Below are 24,768 nucleotides of genomic sequence, written 5' to 3'. Positions count from 1 at the left end.
CCCACAGTCCTCTTTAGGCGGCTCATCTGGGTATGGTTGGACTTGTAAAAGGTTTTTAGGACTGCAACCTCAACACCCATGTCAGCAGCTTTTTCCTCCCATAGCTTCTCTTTGTTCTGCGGGTCTTTATAATATGTCAGTCTCTTTGAGTAGATGGAAGGAGTGTCTTTTATCCAGTCAATGAACCTCTTCTTTTTGCGCTTCTGTTAGTGTTGCATAGTAGTATGGTTTGTACGTACGCTTTTTGCTGGCGGCTGCTGCTGGAACAGGTGTGATGACTGGGAGATGATCCCCTGCAGGGTGAGGCTGTGGCTGCTCTGGCTCTGGAACCAGTATTTCTTCACTTCTGCCGGCGGTGGTGTTGGAGACCTCGGCCTTTCAGCCACTTGGCCTATGACTGTCTCTTTTCGGCTCTTCTTGCTGCACCTCTACCTCTCTTGGGTCCCATCTTTGTGTTAAAGGCTCTATAAAGGTGAGGATCCGTAATTATTTACCGATTTTTAAATATTTTGTCATATTTTATTTATAAAGGTTATCAAAAAACAACATATATATGCTATTGGACATAACCATACAAAAATGAGCAATAAAAATTGTTTTGAGCTCAAAATGCAGTGTCCTCAAAGTTAATTGTGTTTACAAACAATCAGTAAATTAACATCGCTGTTTACTCGTAAATTGAAAGTGAAAGTGACTCAGGTCACCAAAAATATATCGTTGATTTTCAACGTTTTCTGGTATCACTCACAAAGTAGGTCTCGTCTAAATGGCTAAAACGTTTGTAGTGATATAGAAAGTTACTTTCTGCTGGTAAAAAGTTGTTTAAAATAGAATTAAAATTGAATTTTCTTCCGGCTATTTGTAGCATACGTAACCGCTTTGAGGCTACACATCACGTTAGTTGCAAAGTTGTAAACATTTCTTTCAATTATAAAACGGGTATATCTTCCATAATTCTTGACAACGTTGCACCTTAGCTGTGTTATGGGCATTTTTCATGCAAGAGTAACTGAAATCCGTAACAATTAGACCAGATTATATGCATAATAATTGAATTTCTCACCTTAATAGAACTTTGAATAGTAGTTTTTCAGGTTCAGGATACGTCCTCTTTGTATGAAAATTATGCAGTGTGTGGAACTCAAGTGTTATTGATAGAGATGCTGAAAATAATGCAATGTGTATCATTCTAATTTTAGTATTTTAGTATATGTACTGCCGAAGCAGAACATAAAGCAATGTGTGGTACTCAAGTGTTATTTATAGAGATGACGAAAGAGCGTCATATCGTAGGAGATCGTGAAAGATCGTGCGAAAGCGTGAGGAAGCTTGCCAAGTGTATCAAAGCCTTTCAAAGCGTGTCAATCCTTGATGAAAGCGTCTCAATTCGTGGGAAAGCGGGAGAGTCCTTCATGAAAACGTAACAAAGCGTGTCATATCTTGATGAAAGCGTCTGACCTCGTGTAAGATCTTCATGCCAGATCGTAGCAAATCTTGAGCCATCTTAACGAAGCATGTCAAGTGGTGACATACCGTGAAGACTGGGGTCCCCGCTTTGAACCAAGCTCTGTTAAGCTTTCCTACGATTTGTGTCAAGCTTTGCTGAGTTTTGTTACGGTTTTTTAAGCTTTGATACACTCTCGGCGCTTTAATCAATTCGTGACAGAGCGCCCAAAATTTTTAAACAGTTTAAAAAGATTTGGCGTTCTTGCCGAATGTCCCGCTTTATCACACGATCTTTTTACGACACGGACGCTTTATTCAAGCATTGTTACGTTTTGGTGCCGCTTTGCACGCCGCTTTAAAGCGCCATCAAAGCGCCGTTGGTGTTAACCTAGCATAAGTCTTAAGTTGATTTTGAACATTTTCAAAACATCCGTGGCGTAACGTAGCGCCCCCATAACGTTTAGATCAATTGTGGTTACTTTTGCAGGCGTACGTGGTCTATCGTGTTAAATCGTTACTGATCTTATAGCACGTGCATTTCTACGAGACTCCTCTGCGTGTATCGTTGACCACGTTTCTATACACTATGGTATATTTTTTGCACAAATATCATACGATTTTGCAAGATTCTGATCATGATTATTTGATTATTGATTTCTACAACGTCCTGAATAGTTAATCTAGTTGTCAAGTCGCACGTTTGACGTTTTCCTTCGTTAGAATCACGAGTATGCAGGGAGGCAAAGGTTTGTTTTATTTGCGTTGTAATGAAAAATGGCTGGTAAATCGATTAATTATCGTAATCCAGTGTTTTAAACGTGAAATGGCTGCGTACCTTACGTGTTATTGATTTCTGTTGAAACATCGTTCAACAACCGTGCGCACTCGTATGTTACGCATAAAGAAAGACGCACACAACACCGACAACTGTTCAGTCATTTTATTCAGCTCCTTAATACGACATTCCAACCAGACGGTAATACGAACGAGATCCCCATACGCAAGGCCCGTGATTCTAACAAAACACATGCGAACTTTATTGCTTTCTGAAGTGAACTAACGTCCAAACTTAAACTACACACACTATGGCTGTATATATATGTAATGAACATACATGATCTGGTAATGTAGTCACGTGTGTAAATATTAATGGAGCCTTACCGAGTTCTACCGGCACATATGTGCGTTTACGTTCAATGTCAGCCGAATATGGCGAAAAGACAATTATGGCCATTATATTAACTCTCTATCAGTTTGAATATCATCAGGATGGAAATATACAAGCAATAATGATATCCGCTGGTCACAAAACAGAAATATGTATCAGCGTATGTATGCGTATGTAAATAGCGTGAATGTAAAGGTAAACTTATTTTATACGTTGTCGTATACAACTCATGTACTCTCTTACATCCTTTTAACATTTAATATTTTATTCATTTTGATTGCTTGTTTGTTTCGTTCTCGCTGTGAATTGTTGAAAATGTATAAGGATTGTTTTTTTTTTCAAATTGAGATGTTACGTGTTTGGTAGCATTCGACATGAAGCATCTAAAGAAAGTCCGCGTTACCGTTATAAAGTACTGAAATGATATACTACTTAGAATTTATAATATAAGTGGCGGTTATTTCTCCAGTAACTGATTGATTGCAACACTTTTACACATATTTTTCATTTTTACAGTAACGTCAAATGCGTTCTTCAATTGAATTTTCATGCTTTACTTCAATCTTTATTCAATAAAGTAAAGAAACTTTATAAATTGCTCCATATTACTAATTTAAATGATTTTGCTCTTTTTATGTTGATTTCCTGCGTCTAGTATGCTGCAATTGTTATCTTGATTTATTTTGCTTATAATATTGCAGGAAAATTGCATGACAATATAATAGCTAAATTATGATATTTAGAGAAATACAAACTAACAAATTGCCCTATTTAGGGATAATATTAATATCAAAGCATGAAATTTTAATCGAGAATTGTAATCAGTTAATGCATTTCAATAAAGATCACCATATTATATTTATAAACATATCTTGAACAGAACATATAACATAATATAATTACATTACACATAAACTTTAAAGTTTCGATTGTTAAACAAAAACAATAATACAAAATACATGAATGTAGTAAGTGGATTTAGCAGAAATGTTATACAATAGTTATGGATGAACTTAACAGATAAATGAACAAAACTCTTATTAAATCACATGTTAACAGTGAATATTGCTACATATGGATGCTTTTTAATACTTTTATATCATTAAGGTAAAACATAAATTGTCATTTGAAGGAGCATATAATATAACAGTGCAAATCCAAACAACATATAATTAACGTAGCAACGGCTCAATTACAAATTATAGTTGAACTTGTATTATATATATCAGCATAGGGTTTATAATCAGTAGAATATAAAAATAATTATAATTTTGAAATATAACAATAATTATATTTTCGAAGGATCACACACTACACATTCGAATCACAATCACATAATCAGGTATTGAAACAGTACCGGATAATACATACGGAATATTACTAGCGTAATATTCCTTTTAATATATACAACAACTAACGAAAGCAGTTAACAATTGTATTGTTTACTTTAACAAACTGACAAAACAATGACTTAAACGGTACGCTATAGTTTTTAAGACGCGTATGAATACAGTTTATGTAAATTAAAGTGCAAACATTCGAACCGGGAAAACACAGGTTTCCGACACGGTTACCTTAATGCCATCGTTAATCCAATGTTTATAACAATTAAGTTGACAACTTTAATCCGATGTTTATAACAAAAACATTGAAACGATATGCACTTCCACATCTTTTCTTCCATGTTTTTATCGAAACTAAGTTTAAACCACACTATTTTATTGTATTCTTATCGAAATAAACATATAAGCATAATAAACACACACTCCAAAATACGTTTTGAATTCGTTCGATATTTTTAACAAATAGTTTACTGTTAAAAAACACCACGTCCGACATGTCCTTAATTTCCAGAAAGTTTAGATAAAACTATTGTGTTTCGTTACAGAAATGCCGTCACACAATGTTCTACGTAATATATTTCGTAACATAAACTATTTATATTTTCGGTACGTGGAATGTGACGTCATTAAATGGGTCGAAGTAATACGGGATTTTTATTTCAACGATTGATACAACCTGTATTTTGTTAAATGCATTAAACAGGTATATAATAAATATAATTAATATGAATGCAATATCTGTATCATCATATACTGAAAACAATACATGTTCAAATATAGCATATCACATGATGTCATATTGTATTAAATATACATTTTAAACTATATATCAAATACATTGAATAAATTACTCAATATTATTGGTAAAACGATGACGAATCTTGAGTGCTTCTGAAATGAACTTTCCTAATTTTAGCAAATCATTTATTTTTTCTGTAGTTAATAATTTTGTGAGTTTGAACATACTAGGTCTGACGCTTTAATATGTTTTAATGTCGTTTTCTCTAATATGGGAAAATTTAGAAAATTTCAACATAAAGTGGTATTCATCTTCTATTTCATAACTGTCACATAATTGGCAGAGTCGCAAGTTTCGTTTTAATCATATCATCCAGTATGTATGCTCAGGTTATGTGCACAGATGCATATTTTCGTAATCGCTGTTCTTAAATTTATTGAAACAATCGTCTCTAACAAACATTCAATCGAAAATGTTGTTTGTATTGCTTTGTATGCAATAAGTACCCTAAAACTAATTATATCTCGATTCCACTCTAGTAATATAAAATTATTCGTCGATAACTCTTTGTTTAAACAAAGATAAAAAATTAACTTCATTGATTTGTGAGTTATTAGACCATACATTATAAAATCCGTATTTATAAAGTAAGTCCCTAATCATCCCAAACCAATTCAATTTAATATCATTTACGGCAATTAGACCATCTTCCAATATGTATCGTAATTATTTTTTTCGCTTTAAGTTATCTTAAACTAATATTTTACAATACGTACATAGCTTTTAATATACAACGGGTATCTACCAAGTTCACCGTAAACGGCTACACTTGAAGTTGATGTTCTGACACCAAGAACAGCTTTACAGAATTTAAGGTGCAATTTTCTTATCTCGTTACACTTTGAGAAACCCCCTATTTCACACGAGTATGTGATGATTGAAGGCACAAAAGCATCAAATAACTGCAAAGGTACGTTTGATTTGCAACTATTAGTTTTCAGATTGGATAACAATACGTTGAGGTTGTTTGAGCCCTAACCAAGCAAACTCTTGGTATTGAGATTGAAGTTCCCTGTACAATTAAGTGTTACACCAAGATATATAAAGTCGTTCACAATATCTATGTTTTCGTTACCATATACCCACCGCTTATTACGTTTGGTAGCTCCTTGTTTGCGGAAAACAATTATTTTGGTTTTTGGAATGTTAACTGCCAAACCCCAGGTATTACGATATTCATATAAACGGTCGATAGACAATTGTTGGTCTTCCGGCGTTTTACATATAACAACAATATGGTCTGCAAAAAGAAGTAGAAATAAACATATGTCTTGTATATTTATTCCAGCATTATGTCTATTTTGTAAACACATTTCAAGATCGTCCACGAAAAGAGAAAAATAGGATCGGCGAAGTTATCTCCCCCTGTCTTAGTCCATTTGCTATATTAAAACAATCCGAGTACGTGTTACAATGTCTAACACATGCTTTGACCAACTGGTACATATTGCGTATTATGCTAAACATGTTGCCGTCGAAATTGGATTTGTATAACTTTAACCACCGTTCATTTAAATATATAGAATCAAAGCAACGTTTCATATCTACGAAACAACAATACAATCGTTTATTCATATTTACATATATTTGAATAATTGAATGGAGTAAGAAAACTGCAGCTATCGTTGACCTGCCTTTTCTAAACCCAAACTGCGCGTCAGATATAACATCCTTTAGTCCACACCATATTGTTATTCGCTGGTTGAGTACACCTGTAAACAACTTTGCGAAGTTACTTAATAAGTTGACGCCTCTATAATTACTAGGATCAGATTTATCACCCTTCTTATGTATAGGGATTATAATCCCTTCAGTCCAAGATAACGGGAATTCGCCTGTATATAAAATCATTTTGAAAATCGTTGTTATGTAGCCCGCCAAAATATCTCAGGCTTCTATAAAGTATACGTTAAGCAATTTATCTACGCCAGGTGATTTACATTTCTTTAAGGCGGCAATAGTTTTTATTACTTCACTATACGTTTTTTGGTTATCAAGGTCCCCATATACGTTGTCAAAATTGTCGAAGTCATGGTTTGAATTAAATTCTCCTGCGTTAGCATTATCAGTTAAATGTTCATTTGAAAACATTTGCTGGAAATGATTCTTTAAATCATTAAGTGACGTGTTGCTAGTACAACCTGATGTATTATGTGATCTAAAGTTCTTCCAAAAGTCCTTGGGTTTGTTCCGTTTAACATCTTAGAATTGTTTACAGCGTTTGAGATTGTACGCCTTACGCTTAATTTTTGTGATTAATTTAAAAGTACTTTTTAATTGACAAAGTGTGGATATTTGTAAACGTGCTTGATAATTAAAGAGTCAGCAACTTATCTTGCAATTTTGGTGAAATTTTTGACAATGGTATCAATATTTTCGTCGCTGTGTTCGATATGGCTTTGGAGTAGATCGTTAAAATCCGGGACCCAGTTTATTAAACCATCTCGGAAATGCTGTTTTTCATCATCCCGCCATATAACGTACTCACATATATATGGTTCTTCTATTGTAACTTGCATGTTGCATATTACATTGGAAGACAACGGGGCATGATCACTGAAGTTGTTAAAATCGTTTACAAAGAAGTTATCTACGGTATAAAATGATGTTCACTTATTAACAGGTCATTGATGACACTTGCGCCATGAGTATTAAAACATATATATTTACCAATGCTAAAATCAGGGCCCAATCTCCCGTGAGCGATTCTCGGTGTCAACGCCTTAAATAAATCAAGTAATTTATTTCTTTGAGAGTTACTTCCCTTGTCCATTGCAAATCTTGGTAACGAGTTATCAACTAAATAGAAGTGTTGGTCAATATCGCATATATACATGTATCGGAAAATATAGCATCATTTTAACACGTTGTTTTAGCGTTAAAATCTCCAGCTAACATAACTGTGTCCAACGATTGGAAATGGTTAATATCGTTACCGAGACTTTCGAACAGGTCCGTATCTATCAAGTTGGCCATCGGCGAATTACTACCCTATATATAAACCACTGCAATAAATATATCTTCGTTATTGTTAAAAAACGATTTATCTAGTTTAAGCCATATTATTGTATCATGAATATTTGTTACAACCGATATGCCACTGGTTATGCTATTGCGTGTATATACTACCAAACCATCACTGTTGCGCTTAGCTTGCCTAAGTCTATTTTTCCTATAGAAATTGTGGCAATCGTATCCAGATAGTTCGAATTTGCTTGCGTTACAAGACCATGATTCGAACAAAATAATGCGGTCATACTGTGATACAATGGCAAGGAAATCATGATCCTCTCGTTTAGCTGCGCTCAATCCGTTGCAGTTCCAGACTACACACTTAAGTCCATCCGGTCCCTCCTACGCGTCCTTTATTGGCCTGCCGTCAATGTACACAGTGTCGTATGACACCAACGCCCGTTTTCCCGCCTGTCTACAACGACATAATGCGATATTAATAGTAATCACAAAGCTTCCATTCTCATGGGAGGGGGAGGGATGTAAATAACATGTATTTCCTTCTGGCTAGTCTGCATTTGTTAAGTTTAACAACTGTTTTTCACATTATTACATATTTTTGTGGCGCCCATGAAAGTAAAGCGTGCAAGCTATTTACATTTTATTAATCATAAACCTCAGAAATTCAAAAACATAATTAATATATATATTGTCTTAGTGTTTAGTCCAAATTATAGGTGAAACAAACCAGCAAACACAAAAATATAATGGTGACTCTTAAGTTTCTGTTACGCAACAAATGTATCTGCCATAGAGCTAGATCAGTGATTGTATTGTAGTGTCCTATCACGTTAAGGAAAAGACATATTCTTCAATAACAGTTAGGTAATTCGTTTGTATTTATGACCTCTTCTAGCTGATGCAAGCCGGACAATGCGAACAAAATAACAGACTCAACGAATCAAAAACATAAACTGTTGAACGCTCGATATAAAGATCTACCAATACAATTATTACTATTTAACCTCTCTGCTTGGAGTCAATATGTGTAATTTATTTAAGTGAAAAATTACATTGCATTTAATATTTCCAAAGAAACATGTTTCAATTGTACATTCAATATCCAATTTTTTTCGTGTTTGAGATATAAATGTAAGTGAAATAAGGAAACAATCGCCCGTTGTCGTTAAGCCACGTTTTCTCTGAAATGACAATAGATTCGCAAAGGTTTATATTTCCTGTTTCGGTAAACAATAAGGGATTTTTTACAATCCCTTTTTATAAACACTCGATTGCAGCATAATACTATCGGCGGTGAACAAGTTCTAATCATCTGCAAGCTCAATCATTCTATAAGCTGCACATTCTCAATATGGAAGGACTTATAAACATATTGATGTGTTCAATATATGCTCAGATTTTCTATTGCGTCGGTAAGAATTACAATCAGCTCGATACTAAATATAATTAAGTATTGTCTTATAAACATGCATTTGTCAAGATGCTTTACGCTCGTAATTTGTATAAAAAGTAACGAAAGTTTTTGTTCAATTTCCGCCTGTACAATTATACTATACGGTATTGTGTCGCTTTTCGATAAATACAGTTTCATTGTTTTCTTTTTTATTGTGAAATTCGACATCTGGCGAACACTCGGGGACATGTTTAACACAAAAATTTTCAAACTTGTAATCCTCAAAATACAGATTTTGATTTAAAATCGTACGTGTTATCAGTTGACTTTATTCTCCAAAAGCACTATAAATAATTCAGAGTGACTTAAGGACGCTTTAATACCTCGGGTAAAATGGTTTCATCCTTTTGCGCGTTAAAATAGTGAAATATACTATACTATTATATAGGAATAATAGGAATAAGCTATACCATTATATCACAGCGCTATGTTTGCTACGTCTAGTTTGTGTTTGTATTGTTAGTGACATTATTCATGACCTTTGCACATACACACACAGCTGTTTTATCAACTGAGATATAAATAGAGGATGCGTTCCATAATTTTTAATAATATTCATAGAAAACCGTTCCGAACATGCACACAGTTGACTTTTCCTGCGAAAACTTCTAAAAAAAGGTTATTAAGTTTCCGACCCATTGATAATAATTAGTTAATTTTGTGTCCAAATATTATGATACACAAAAAAATGCCAAAAATAGAATGTCAGAAAATTTAGAGACAAATAGAAAAAATTGCCGATTGAATAAACAATCGGATATTATTGTGTTAAACATCACCTGTTAGTTGGTGATAATTTAATAGAAGCTTAGAAAGGCTTTTTTATTATTGAACTAAAATAAGCTTTGGATAATATGACTAGGTTGATTGTATTAGATTCGCTGTATGTTTCATCTTCAAATATGGTTCACTACATTATCAGTTCATTTGTAACGCACACGTTTTAAAAGTTGCATGTAGCATTTGATAACTAAACTGTTAAGTATCCTTAAATAGCAAACCATTAATTCAAAAAGAAACACACACACGTTATAATAATGGTCTCATCATGATATCGTACAGAAATGATTTTGATCTTATTATTCACTTAATGCAATCATTTCAAATGCACAATGTTCAAGCGATCGCGTGACACCATTGTCACTATTCGTTATATATGCATCAAAATGAAGCAAATGTTACGATCCAATGACTTTTATCATTCGTCCGTAAGATATATTTCCGTCATCAGGCAGTAACAAAACGCATGTGTTATGTATCATCGGATGAACACACATGTGTATAACTCGGATACAATTAAACTGTCAACAAATTTGGAGTAATAGCTATAAGGAAAAACCAGGTTGTCCGAAACAATATTTATTTTAGCTAAAATTGATGGTGTCCGAAAACGTATATTGTCCGATAACTGAGAGCATTTTTGGTACGTAAAATATTTATAGTTAATATATAATCATCCGATGTGTAGCATAAATTGGTATAATCCAACCCAACAAAGCACACAATAAAGCAGATACAGAGGGAAAATATTTAAATTTACTTTTAACGATTGCATTTACGTTTCAACACTTGTTTTCAATGTGTTAGTATTAATGCATAATATGTAATTACTATAGCCGATATGACTTTCAGTCATGTTCTGCTATTCCATGCTGTGAAGTTGTCATGCATATTGTATCGTATATTGACTAATTGTATATTTCAGTCTCTTCAGAGCCATGGCTTAACGTACGATTTTTGTGTTCATCGAAATTGGAATTGTCCTGCAGTGATAATATTGACAGCAATGGAGCAACTTTATGGTTTTTTTACATGACTTCATACGGAGATAAGCAAAACAAGAAAAACATTTTGAAAATAGTAAAAAATGACACTGATTGCAGTGTTACCCATCTGAAAGCTATGAAATCGACGCCGCTATGCGCATGTATAAATCACACTGGTGTCATCTGTACCATCTCTGTTGATGGAATTGCTAACCCAGGCGACATATGGCAATGTGAAAAATTCGCAGGCGGGGTCGCTTTGCACAGCAAGAGTTTGGCATTACCAAGCCCAGGGCAGGGTAAGCGTTTACAACTATAAGCTATGGTTAGGGATAGAGAGGAGAGAGAGAGAGAGATAGAGGAGAGAAGAGAGGAGAGAGAGAGAGGAGAGATAGAGAGAGAGAGAGAGAGATGACGAGAGAGAGCACGAGAGAGAGATACGAGCTCGAGAGAGAGAGAGAGGCAGGGCAAGAGGCGAAGAGATGATGACAGCGAAGAGAGCGAGCGATAGAGAGAGAGAGAGAGAGAGAGAGAGAGAGAGAGAGAGAGAAAGAGTATCATTTTAAATGAATTACTGAAAAAAATCGCTACGACGCTGCATTTTTAGCGAGAATTGTTATGACATAAATATATGTATTAACCTCGGGGTTTTGTTAGCCTAAGTATCGGTCATCCGCACTGTTAAATATAAGGTCTGAATTGTTATTTTATTATATTATACTTCGCGTTATAAGGCTGTTCGTTTTGTCCATAGAAAATGCGCGATGAAACAGGGTAACCTTTTGTACTGTTGCCCGCGTGTGGAGCTACAAATTAACAAATGGAAAAAAATACGAATTGAACGAATGAATAATTGTTCATATACCTCATGCGTTTGAGAATTCTGAAACCGTCCTCAGTAAAAACAAACATTAATCCAGCAAGAACTAAATTCAATTGATTTTGATTCAGAAAACAAAAGTTTTCACGCTCAGTTCATGCTCACTCCGCTCAACACAAACGCGATTGTTTTCGAAACTGCCATCACCTATCAGAACGAATGTTTGAAAACCTATTTCCTTTTCAATCATGTATCTAATGTTTCATATTGCTGTCTAAAACAGTTTTACACACTGCTGCTAAAAGTCTTTTGTTTTCTTTGGTTCATTTTAAACAACCGACTAGCACGACCTAATTAAACGACGCAATTCTTATTCGTCGCCACATATGATACTGTTTTTTAGAAATAACAACCAAAGTGTCGCGATATTCGTTCTAAATATCCAATAAACACAGTGTACAAACATTTAAAATATATACTTTGTAGAACGAAACGCTCGTTTGTGCGCAATGAAAATGGTATAACTGATTAAAACCAACGCGGTGTTGAGATTCTCTATCCAGCAAACGCCATCTCATAAAACATGACACGTCTTAAAGTGAGACTGCACGATTTTTATGTGTGTTAAATTGTAATATATAAATAAAAATATGTTACAATAACACAAAATAGGCAAGAAAATTTATACATTGAAGACGAATTTGGTAAAGCCGATTGTGACGAAGATATTTCGTACATATTTTCCTACAATAACTGAAGCATTCGTCTTTTTATTAGGATCAGTGTTCGTGTGTCGTATGAATAGATATCGTTGCAGGAAAATAAAAATGATAAGTAAAACTAAACTTAGATTAACATCCTACATGCATGATATACATGCTGGCTAATTCGACTGTACAGACATTTTCGATTTCAGAATTAAATATCTGGCTTATTTCGCTTTTTTCGAAACATGTTCTTCTTAACTTTTATTTTAATTTATATTGAAATATATGTATAATAAGTGTTGTACACATTTTATATAAAGTCATAAATATTTGACAAAATCGTGCAGTCTCAATTTAATATTGCTTTATTATTGGAAAATACAGAAGGCTGATTAAGCCGTGACGAGTTTATAACTAAGTTAAGTATTTGTAAATAGTCCCTGAAATGTTTTCAATCAAACCTAGTACACATTTTACACAAGGTGGGCATTATCCGTCACATTTGCACATTAAAATATGATGCTTCGTGTTATTTAACAACCTATGAACAAAGTAGGGGCAGCTGTAGTATGTTCCTGTTTATAAGTTCGGTATACCAACAGTAATATCATACGTCATAAAGGGTGATATAACGTATTGACAATCGCCGAATTGGTTGTGAAATCTCGGCTTAACCATCGGTAAACATAATCATTATCGAGTTTATAATACTTTGTACCTTCCTCTGTTGCGTGCGTTATTTATAAAATATAACATTTTGTTGGTAAATATTTAAATAGTCACTCACATATCGTTTTTGCTTCATATTCACGCTGTCACATAGTTTGGTATGATGAGCACACAACTGTTATAAAATTATCGTGTATATGCTAGCCAATACGAGCTTATTAGCCAGTATGCTTAAGTTGATAAGAAACGTCCATAGAACACTGTTCATATGAGTCCACATAAGCCAAAGTATTATCAGAATGCTGTTAGGAATTTAAACGTGTAATTGACTTTTCTGTAACCACGGAGAGTCTCTGAGTATGTGCGTAAAACTACGATAAATAGGTCAAAATGTAAATAGGATAGCTGTTGTATTACGCTACTAAGAAACCCCATGTGGCGTAGAGTTAGAGCATACGCTTTTACATATATGGTTGGAGACTTGGAATGTCTGATAATCCTTAATTGTTTTATAATTTTAAACTTTGATTCTTGATGCAGAATATCATGGCAATAGGAAAGATGCATAACATCAAAATGTCGCAGTACAGTTCTAAAACTTTAAACATTTTTTTTATTATATACCAAATTCAGTTATTTTGATTATTTACATCAAATGCAGATGACAGCGTCAAGTGCACTAAATAGCGCTAGCATTTACCTCATTTAATGATGTTGTATAAAGTTTGCTTTTAACATAATGTTTCTATTTCAAGACGACCTTACATTATATTAAACAGATAAATCTTGGCATAGTTTATGATAATATTGTTTAGAAAATGTTAACAGATCTACAAAATGTCTGGGTACATATTCATGTTGGTTCCATTGATTTTTCGTGAAAATAATGTTCGAATGTAACTCGGAAATGATCAGATATTATCGTGTTAACTAGGAATATAATGAACGCTTGCGCTTATTGGTTGATATTAATCAGTATTAAACACAACTGTTTGTAATGATTTTGAGTGTATAGAACAATTAAAAACATGTCATGGTCTTGTATTGTTTTTAAACATACTCAGAAATACTTTTATGTTCGTTTTTAATATCCTTACATTTTACTGGGCAAATTATCTGTGGATGTATTTTTGTTTATCGTGTCTTATGTATTTTAATGGGAATTATTGCCTTGATGTACACACTGTAGAACAGAATGGCTGTAAAGTATATTGTAGACAGTATCAATATTGTTTGGTAGACAACAGCGACTGTACAGCAATATCGGTTACACACACATTCCCTGAGGAGGAAACTACAGATAGTACACGTTTAACCAACAACAATGTAACAGTTCTGGCAATGGATGGTAAGGCACAAGAATTTTTCTGCTCTTTCAAACTTACGTATTACTTACGTATACTTTACTTCTTTACTTGTGTTTTAGTTTTTTTTCCCGGATAGCACTTTTGCTTGTGTTCACGTATTCCTCATCAGTGTTCGTCTTTATGTAACAATGCATTGAGTGTGTTATCATTATTTTAAGAACTGTCACTTGAAAATCATACTGAAATTCCTTAATTTCTGAATAAGATACTCTCTACAAGCCAAATATGAGTGTAGTCTTTTGTATTATACTTGTTGGATGCCAATAACATTAGAAATATTAACATTTTCACAGCAACTTATACCACAGCTGAAATAGGAAACAATTCCACTGCCATGAATATCAGCAATACAAACACGTCGAATAACGACCAATCTGGTAACGTATGATTCAAATTAAATTATAATTTTAAGAAGTGTACGGTAAAACATTTTCGTTTTACGCTCATTCAAACCTGTGCTGATAAATTACTGTTATCAAAAAGTACAGACGCTATTATTATATGTAACCGAACGTTAAATGGTATGCTCATATTACATTTACATGTACCACTTGTATAGGTGTTAAATCTCAATCAAAAGAATAATCGCTTTTCAAATGAGAATATTTTAACACTTGAGAAAGATCGAAATTCCGATAATATCTTCAATATAGTATCTCACTGCGCTTGTACTGCCTGTCGGTGAGTACCATCTACCGATGTATTCTCGAACATTCCACATATTTGGTGTCTTCCGTCTTATTTTTGGTTCAAGATATTAACAAAATATTTTCACTGGATACTTTATATAAAATCAAAAAGTCGACTTTTGATAGCAATGTTTTTGCATTGACAACATTTCAAAGTCAAATTCGATTCGGCCCGCATGACAGAAGAATGCTTGGGCTATATATTTCGAAACATTCACAACTTAATGGCTTAAACCTTATACCTATTAATTGACTGTAAAATATTTGTTTGATGTTTTGTCTTGAATATCATGTAAAAATAAGATTCAAATTAATTGGAAACACTTAGTGAATTTTTATCCACTGTGTTTATGTTTAAAAAATATTATTTTCATATAATGCACATTTATTTTTATTGTAAAAATACCTAAATCATGTATGAATACCAGATAATGTATAAATACAAGATATAAAATCTAAACCACTATGTATATGTTCAGCTGACCTTATCTTTTGAATTTTAAGCTAATTCCAAACTGAAGTTTATTACAGCAAACATTCAGATGATTATTAAAACAACGGTAATAGGTACCTTCTAAACAAATAAATCAATGGCTGGCAGTATTTACGATGCAGCCGATATCCAGGGTAAAATGCAACACTAATCTGATAAAGTTGCTTTGATTTATTTACTTTGAAAATGCACATTGGATGACACAAGCTTTATACACATTGAGACGGTCAGGGATGTTCTCCTTCCCGAAGAAAAAGCATGAGACACCCCAAGACCCCAAAACCGAAATCTACATCAGTGGCAGAAACTTTTCTGACTTTAAATACAAAGATGACATTTACTTAATGGGCGGCACCAGCAGCAAACACCAAGAGCTCACTAATAGACTCTCTGAAAGAGCAAGAGCAAACGAAAAAAAAGTTCACCACAGAGAAGTCGAAAATTATGGTGAACTGCAAGAAGAAAACAAACGCACACATTACCATAAATGGCGAGATGCTGAAAAATGAGAGAAGATTCAAGCACTGAGAATAACCCCCCAATGACGGCAGCAGTACTTCTGAGTTCTTCAAATTATTGCCGTATCGATCGCAGCATTGACCAGACTAAGCAGGTTGTGAAATAGTAGCTTTATCAGCTTCCCACCTAGTATAGACTCTAAAAGTCCCTCAAAGTCTCCATTTTACTGCACGGTTGCGAGACCTAGATGTCTCACGCGGACACAGAATGAATGATACAGGCTTTCGAAGACATTTGTATCCGAAGACTGATACGCATATATTTCACGGAGCACAAATCCAAAACGACAGTTTGTCCACAAGAATCCATTCAAGCAGGCGCCAAACGACGAACGCTGACCTGGTTTGTAAACGTTAGCAGGTACGAATTACTTAGCAAAATCGGGCTGCAGCGCATGTAAGAGCGAGGTCGTCGTTGAAGCCGTCATGAAAAAACCTTGATGTCCGAACTGGTCAATGAATGACAATGAATACAGTTTTTAAATTATGGTTTCAGATTTACATACTTTCCTAACATTTAAAGTCAATAAATAAATAGCTAAACTGGTTTTGGCTTGCCTACATATCGGGCGTCACGTACCGTTGTTATCCCTTAGCTGACAACCATCGTTTATAATTAATTATAGGCATAATGACATGGTTTGTTTTGCAAATATCTTGGTTTTGTTCAATAATACTATATGTTTATATGTATGTGTGTGTATGTGCGTGTGCGTGCGTGTGTATGTGTGTGGCGGTCTTTGCGTGCATGCGTGCGTGCGTGCGCGCGTGTGTGTTTATAAATTACAGAACAGAACACATATAAGTTGATATAATTTTATTGACCAAATAATCATATTCAGATCGTTTTGCATAAAGTCTCACATTTCAAATAATTAATAATATGAAACATGTGTCAGTTTTACTTTCCTCGTCCGTGTTGACTGTTTCGGTGACTTGTTCAATTCCGTTTTCTTAAAAAAATAATAACCGTCCTTGAATCTGAGTTGGTTTCTCATAAAGTAAAAATTCAATTTCATTGAAACTGTCTATCTCGAGGTTTAAGTTTATGGTTACTTCTCAAATAAACAACACACAGACACACTTGAACGCCAACACGCAGTCTGAACTGTCTTACATGGCTTAATCTTGGTCTTGCTAAGTCACCTGTGTAAGCAATTCGTTCCTCAGATATGCAGAAAGTGACCCCAGTTCCTAGAATACAAATGCGCTGAATCATATCGATACTGCTTATGTAAGTTGAATGATTCGTTAAACCATATTTTCAACTATTTTGCACAAGCGTCTCGCAATCTGAAGTCCACTAACACAGGTGCAGGAAAAATTCAATTTTGCAGAGAATTTATATCTTTGACGACAAAACGTGGCAAAAGCGACACTGAAATGAGATTGTGTTTGTAATGCCCTACCGGTAATTCTGTAGGGGACAATATGTTAACCTGAGTTTGTCCGAATGGTCGTCATTCCGTATATCCTGGTATACTTTTGTATCTCCGCATCTGGATCCAGCGCTTCAATACGTTATATAAGATTTGTCGTCGTATGATAAAGTGCGGCAGCTATAATTACGGAAATTTCATGTTGATAGCGGGCCATATGGGAAATACCAGTAAGAACTTTTTTGTCAAGCACAATGTGGTTGCTACAGCTGCAGATGCCATGGTTACATACATAAATGAAAACTTAAATGTGGATCCTGCTCTTACTAAAACGTATCTAAGCTAGGTTGATGGAGCTTTGTATGTTTATATTGGGCAATATAGTGAATATCTACGTTATTTCCGTTTTTACCTCTCACTGTCCGTCGGTTATATCTGGATTTTGACCAAAACTCCAAAACAACCTAAGCTAGGTTAAAATGAAACTAATTTTGTGGATAGAAGGTCTTATATGCACGTTACAAAATTAAGCAAAACAATTGAATCAATGTGCTTGTTTTCTATAGGAGTTTCTATCTACACATTTACTTTAATCGACCTGGCTTAAAAGTTCTTTTTGAATAGTCACATGATCCAGATATTTCCGACGGTAAATAGCCCTTTATGCACTCACCAAGTTTCATCAACCTAGCTTAGATTTCTGCGTAATCGCAGGAAACAGATGCTGGTTTTCATTTATTTCTGCAACCATAGCATCTGCAACCAATGTTTGTGTGTGAGGAAAAATACATGATGTGCATGTTTCTTTTATGGCCCTTTATCTACATACTTAATTCCATCAATAAAGCTTAATTGTTTTATTAAAGTTATCGCAGAATCCAGATTTTTCTTCATTTGTATTTTTCATAAACATACGCAGCCACAATAAGATCTCGAATAACATGCATAACCCCATAACTACCTAGAGTCGGACAGAAACATGGACTGTCCGAATCTATTGAATGACGGAAACAATGTCAGATTGGCGTTAACCATCTAGCAACATATCGTGAGAGCGGCAAGGGAATACAAAAATATGGAGAAAATATGTTCATCGAATACGAATGTAATACAACTTACCTAAGCAGTTTTAATACAATTCAATTCAATACTCGTGTTCTTTGAATCGATGTAAGTTGATTCAATTCCTAGGTACGGATTGCTTTCACAGGTTACCAATGAATGTGTTCGAAAATCTATCTTAGATGGGCAACCTTACTTCAGCAAGACCAAGATTAAAATGGTAATGGTAAGCTTTAAAAACAACTTAACACCATGTGTATTTTTTGCGTTGTAGCGTTGAACATATGTCTGTTGTTTTGATTTTGATTTATATGAACTTACACCGACAGATATTTACATTTCTATGAATTGACTTATTATATTTTCTTAGAATTCAACCCATGTACAACTTTTTCAGCAGCAGAGAACTTAACCGTGATTAGATTAGAGTTGCACTCACTGTAATCGTAGAAAACGGCATGGAACACGTAGCGGAAATAGTCAGTCCTTCCACAAAAGTAGACAAAGCATTAATCTAACTCAACTTTCATTGTTAAAGGGCCTTATCACGTTTTGGTAAATTGACAAAATTAAACAAAGTGTTTCAAATTCGCAAAGTTTCGTTTGAGTTATGATATTTGTGAGGAAACAGTAATACTGAACATTTACCATGCTCTTAAATATCCATTACATGCATCTTTTGACGATTTAAAAACCTGAAAATTACAAAGCGTTGCAACGCGAAAAGATTGAATAATTTGCTGAGTTCTGTTATTGTCGTCATATTTTATGAAACTACGATGATTGCTTATATAAAGTAAAAAATACACCGTTTATTGTATGAGCACGGATGGCCGAGTGGTCTAAGTGATAGTTTTACTCCAGGTGTCAGTGGTTCGAGCCCTGTTGAGGGTTACTTGTTTTTTCTTGATGTTTGTACTGAAGATATTTAGATCCAATATTTCATTTATCAATATAAAGCATTTAATGACAAACTTCAATACATGCCAAAATCTGTGAAAAGGCCCCTTTAATGCACGTGGATGTCAACTGCAAATAAGTGTTTGAATATGGATCACACATTTATAACTCGTATGTTTATATTTTAAACTCCAAATATTGCAAAATAGTTTTTTTTAATGGAGAGATATTTTAATTTAACATGTGTACATTGGTATTGTCTTTTGGGTGCGAAAAACGCAAATATCAGCACGATACGCAATGCAAAAAAAATCTGTCGGAAATTCATCGTAATGAAACTGATAACAAACCTGAAGGTAACGAGAGTATAATATGTGTGACTTTCAACTGCGCTTAAACAAACGTAGCACCAACTGCCCTAAAATGGCAAAAAGTAACATTTGTTTAGCATTAACGATACTTACCAAGTGTAAAGATATTGGTCAACTGATTTGAATATTATTACGATTGTCAAAACATATTGCTTATTCGCAAATGCATAACATTCAAAACATCATGGTAATATTTATGGAATACATTTTTAAATTGTGCTGCATTAATTTTCCAATGTATTACAGTATCGCCTTGTTTCAGTGACAAAGCTATCACTCATGATTGCTGGACCGTTGGTTGTGCTTGGCATTGGAATCGTTTTGTTCATAAATCGAAAGAAATTGCTGTTCGCCTTGAGACGTGCACATGGTACATGTTTCCAGTATTTAAAGTTGAAGTCCAAACAAAAGAAAGGACAAGGTTCATGAGGGTCAATAAACTGCAGTACATTAACAAAAATAAATGTACTGAAATGTATACATTTGAATACATATGTATATTGTTTAACATTTGTCTTTTAAGAAAAACAATTTCTTATGTTTGTGTGACCATGTTCTTAACACGGTCAGACTTTGAGTTTCCAGCAATACAGCGAACAATATTGCATGCAAATGTCCACGCCTATGCAGTAAGAGTAATTCAGTATATAGTTGCAATAAAAACACACCATATTGAACATACATGAATTTGGCGTATTGTATAAGGATTGTACTAATATAATGAGTCACTTAATGAAAAAGCCATAATGAAACGATGGATATAATTTTATTTTATTTTTCTTAAAGGTCATAAGATTCGTAAGGTGCACAAACATATTTACTTGGGTGTCTTCCGCTTATCCACGGTGTCAACATGCTTAGCATGTAAACGATTTTCCTTTTCAAACTGGAAAAATACGCTTAAAATAAAAGACATGTCACGAAGTACTTCGTCACGTTGTTGACATATTTATTTACTAAGAAAATTCATTATCTGTTGTTATGAACTACTTGTGTTTTCATAGAAGGTTTGTGTTTGTAAACACATGCAAATGATATTCCACTATAATTAAACTTGTAACTATGTTGTTAAGAAAGCAGTACTTATACAACATAGAAGATGAAAACTGTTTAATACAAGCAAGTGACTGAATATGATCAGTCTTGCTAAATAAAAGGAGATTTATGGGATCCTTATGCGACTTCGTTTTTGTTTTATTAATTATTGAATTGTGTATCTATTATTACCACAACATTGCGACAATAACATAAGTTATCCTTTATATTGTAATATATTGCATCTAATCATTATTAACTATTTTCCTATCATATATAGGATGTTACCTTTTAGCGGTTAAATCTAAGTTGTAAATTGCACTTCAATACCGGAAGGTCATTATAAGAAACCTACTATGTATTCAGTTTACGAAATTACTTTTGAAAATCGTTTAATAAGCCTACTTCATCTATAACATTCGTCTTCCATGAACAATTCCTTCACGAAAAATTGATAGATTCTACTTTATAAGGAAATTTGAGCTTAACCGTTTACAGATCCGCAAACATGCAGTGCTCTTAAATATAATTACAGGTTAAAATTTATGTTCTAATTAATATTAAAGGGTTTATATCTCTACAAATTGCGTATTAGAACGTCATTGAATGAAATGAGAGCTCGCTCATGGTCGCCGATTTCAGCTGTGTGTTTATTAAAATATATTTTAGTATTGAATAGATAGCCGTCAAATAACCAAATATTATATTACAAGAACATTACCGGAAAATATACATTTATATTGTTTTTTTTCAACTTGTTATTGTAACATTAAATTTACCTGTATACATACAGTAAGGTTCTTGAAACAAATTAGCTATTTAAAAATTAAAATGAGTATCTTTGTTTAAATCTGATAAATTAACAAGATTATTATGAAAACCTTACTCATAGTATTAAAACAATATGTCTAATTAAAATGTCCTTTGCACATTTCATATTTAAGGACAATGTGTTTTATCCAATCGAATAATTTTGTTAAATATTTGTTTGATCACCCCTTTTTGTGAAATATTGGAATAAATGAGTGTTCTTGATTTGCTTTCCATGGCAAAAAAAGAAAATGACTAGTTTTTTAACAATTGTATATAGAGCTGTGCAGTTTAACCAACTGATTCATAATATTTTCATTAATAAAAAAAACCTTTGTTGGCCTTTTGTGAACCTTGTCCTAAAAGCGAACATAGGTCACATGATAAGTCAACAACTCATATCTACGCGTTTAACATATACAATTTGAAAGTTCGAATATTCACTTGAACAAGGACATTGTAAAAACATTTTGCAAAGTCAGCGCTGTGATTAAAATTGTAAAACAGATAAGAAATGGCATTGAAAAATTCAGTTTTAAGCTTGGCCTAATGGCAACGTTTAATATTAGCAGAGACAAAATCAGAAGGGGATAATTGTATAATAAACAGATTGAAAAAAGTTGTCGAACTGATTTTACTCGCTGTGGTTGAAAATAATGTGTATAACAAACTTGTCAATTTCACTACAAACCTAGATGACTAGATAATAACCTGATTTTGTTATTAAACTTGTATATCATTTACACAACATAGTCCTGCATGAACACTGAATAAACACTGAATACAACAGGTAAAGTTGATGGCCTTCCAGTCAACATAAACGACATTCCTCACACAGATACACATGTAAACATTGCTGCCGACTTGAATAATGTCACGTGGTCGAATGTTCCTTCGTCCTCAACGGAACCTGCTGCCGCACTTGGTTTCGATGGTTTGTATAAAATAAAACAGTCAACGCAGTACATTACAAACAAAACGTTATTGCAAAAGGTCGTTGTGAAATATCAGCATACTTTTAAAATGAGATGATTTTAATTTAAAAGATCATTTGTTAAAATTAAGGAAATTGTGTCATAATATTTAATATTTTTACTGAAATAAAAACAACAATACAGTGTCAATATGAATATTCGTTTTTCAGATCGAAGTGCAGCGCAACAATGGTAAGGTTGTATGTTTTTCAGTTATTCATGTTACAAAACCTTGATGTGGTTGCCATGAGTGCTCTATTACAACGTTAATGACAGTAATTACTTTTGTAACACGTTTTCAATCTGAGATCTATATGAAAAGTATATTTTTTAATTTTTAAATACAATATATCCGTTTATTGTTGGATATCTCATGTAATCTGCCTCTCGATATTTTACAAGAAACCTTAGGAAAACGACCGAAACGACATGCAAAAACTAAGCAAAATAATATAAGGCCCGTATACACGTTAATACATCGTTTTAAATTTGTGATACCTGCTATTCTCTTTTTGTTTTGAAGTAATTCATATAACTATGGAGTGTACGTAAATATAGAATTCTTTTAAAAAGTTGTATAGAACGATTTTATCTTGAATATCAGTCGATCGAATCTCGTATTGGGCGTGAACTTTTCTTATAGGCCGTGTTTTTTACGTATAGTAAATTAGAGTCCTCTAGATGAGATTGTACATTCATCCGGGACGCAAAACTAACGAGACTCTTGTCTTATATTATGAAATTAATCAATAGGGTTTTTAATTTAACAGTTTTAATATCGATGATCTTCGACCAGATGGTGCAGAATGTATTGATGACGACCCATTGTACAGCTATTTAAAAGAGTCAATAATCAGCCAAGGTACAGGTATTGAATTGACGTATTTCAATTTTAAATATACACGATCAATAAATGACTCGCATGCAGTAGCACCATAATTCGAATAACTAAATATAAATTACGATGTTACTTAAAAAACGTTTTAACACACGACCTGTATGTCCCATAAGACAGTTTTGATACATGTTCTTATATACTGTTACAAATTAACGACTAAACCATTTTTTATGTTTTTTCTAGTTTGGAATTACCTCAAGCATCATAGCTCAAAAAATCTTAATTCCTTGTTCAAATGCTTTTACAGATGCGGACGCCAGGATGAAAAGGTAATGTTTGTGTTAATGCAAACGATGCACTCTTATAAAGTAAGTTTATGATATTATTTGATATTGCTCACTGTAAGGACAGCATTTATAAATAGAAAACGCATGTACAGCCTTCGTCCACTAGAGCCCTGATGCTTTGTGTACATGTTGCTGACACAAAAATATATTTCCTGAGACCTTCGGTATAAGAAGGGCGGATCTTGAACATGTTCTCTGGTTTGGCATGCAATAGCAAAGTCGCAAAAGATTGTTTCCGGTATACACTACGATACAAAACCGAATGGGAAGCATGAGACGCGGAACGATGTCAACGGTTCATGACCTAACAAATGCCGATCGTGCTGAACGATTGCCGTTATATTAAAAGCATGCTGTGGAGTTGCCGATTCGTTATTGATAGAATACCAAAGGGTCCATGATATTTTGAACTGAATAAAAACGTCTTTTTGAGCAAGATTATAACACTTTAAATAACAATTCAATAAAAGAATTAGTCGGTTTGTCCAAGGAATCGACTCCTTACATTTTATTGATTTTAATAAATGGAAGGATCAAGGATGAGAGCATGAAATATCCAACACCCAAACTTTTAACAAAGAAATGTAAATAGAAACCAAAGTGCAATATATTGCAGGAAAATTGAAAGCTCTAATAAAACACAAAAGTATACTATTAATGAGGAGAAAATCGAATCTAGCTTCATACGAGTAAAATCAGAGTGGTTTAGAGAGCCGAGAAACATTCTAAATATTTATCTTATTAAGAGTCAAACAGATGTGAACAAAAAGTACTAATACATTTAAAAATTGATTATAAGATAGAACCTAATAATTAAAAAAAATTAGAACGCGCACAATAA

General features: G+C 33.6%; 2 protein-coding genes across 2 annotated transcripts in view; both read left to right on the top strand.

Moving 5' to 3' along the window:
- The first annotated feature begins 9,005 nt into the window (after window positions 1-9,005).
- On the top strand, window positions 9,006-14,931 carry LOC127857050 (uncharacterized). The gene is made up of 4 exons (XM_052393345.1): window positions 9,006-9,141; window positions 10,888-11,247; window positions 14,385-14,492; window positions 14,805-14,931. Exons 1-4 carry the CDS (start codon window positions 9,081-9,083, stop codon window positions 14,897-14,899), a joined length of 624 nt encoding a protein of 207 aa, XP_052249305.1. The 5' UTR covers window positions 9,006-9,080; the 3' UTR covers window positions 14,900-14,931.
- Window positions 14,932-20,202: 5,271 nt separating this feature from the next.
- LOC127857487 (uncharacterized) overlaps window positions 20,203-24,768 on the top strand; it is an 8,951-nt gene continuing 4,385 nt past the window's right edge. The window contains exons 1-5 of the mRNA XM_052393882.1: window positions 20,203-20,293; window positions 22,559-22,702; window positions 22,913-22,934; window positions 23,513-23,604; window positions 23,888-23,909. Of these exons, the coding sequence (XP_052249842.1) occupies window positions 20,203-20,293; window positions 22,559-22,702; window positions 22,913-22,934; window positions 23,513-23,604; window positions 23,888-23,909 (371 nt within the window). The remainder of the gene's footprint in view (window positions 20,294-22,558; window positions 22,703-22,912; window positions 22,935-23,512; window positions 23,605-23,887; window positions 23,910-24,768) is intronic.

Source organism: Dreissena polymorpha, chromosome 14 (genome assembly GCF_020536995.1).
Source record: "Dreissena polymorpha isolate Duluth1 chromosome 14, UMN_Dpol_1.0, whole genome shotgun sequence".
Classification (NCBI taxonomy): domain Eukaryota; kingdom Metazoa; phylum Mollusca; class Bivalvia; order Myida; family Dreissenidae; genus Dreissena; species Dreissena polymorpha.
This window is presented reverse-complemented; position numbering and strand designations above follow the sequence as displayed.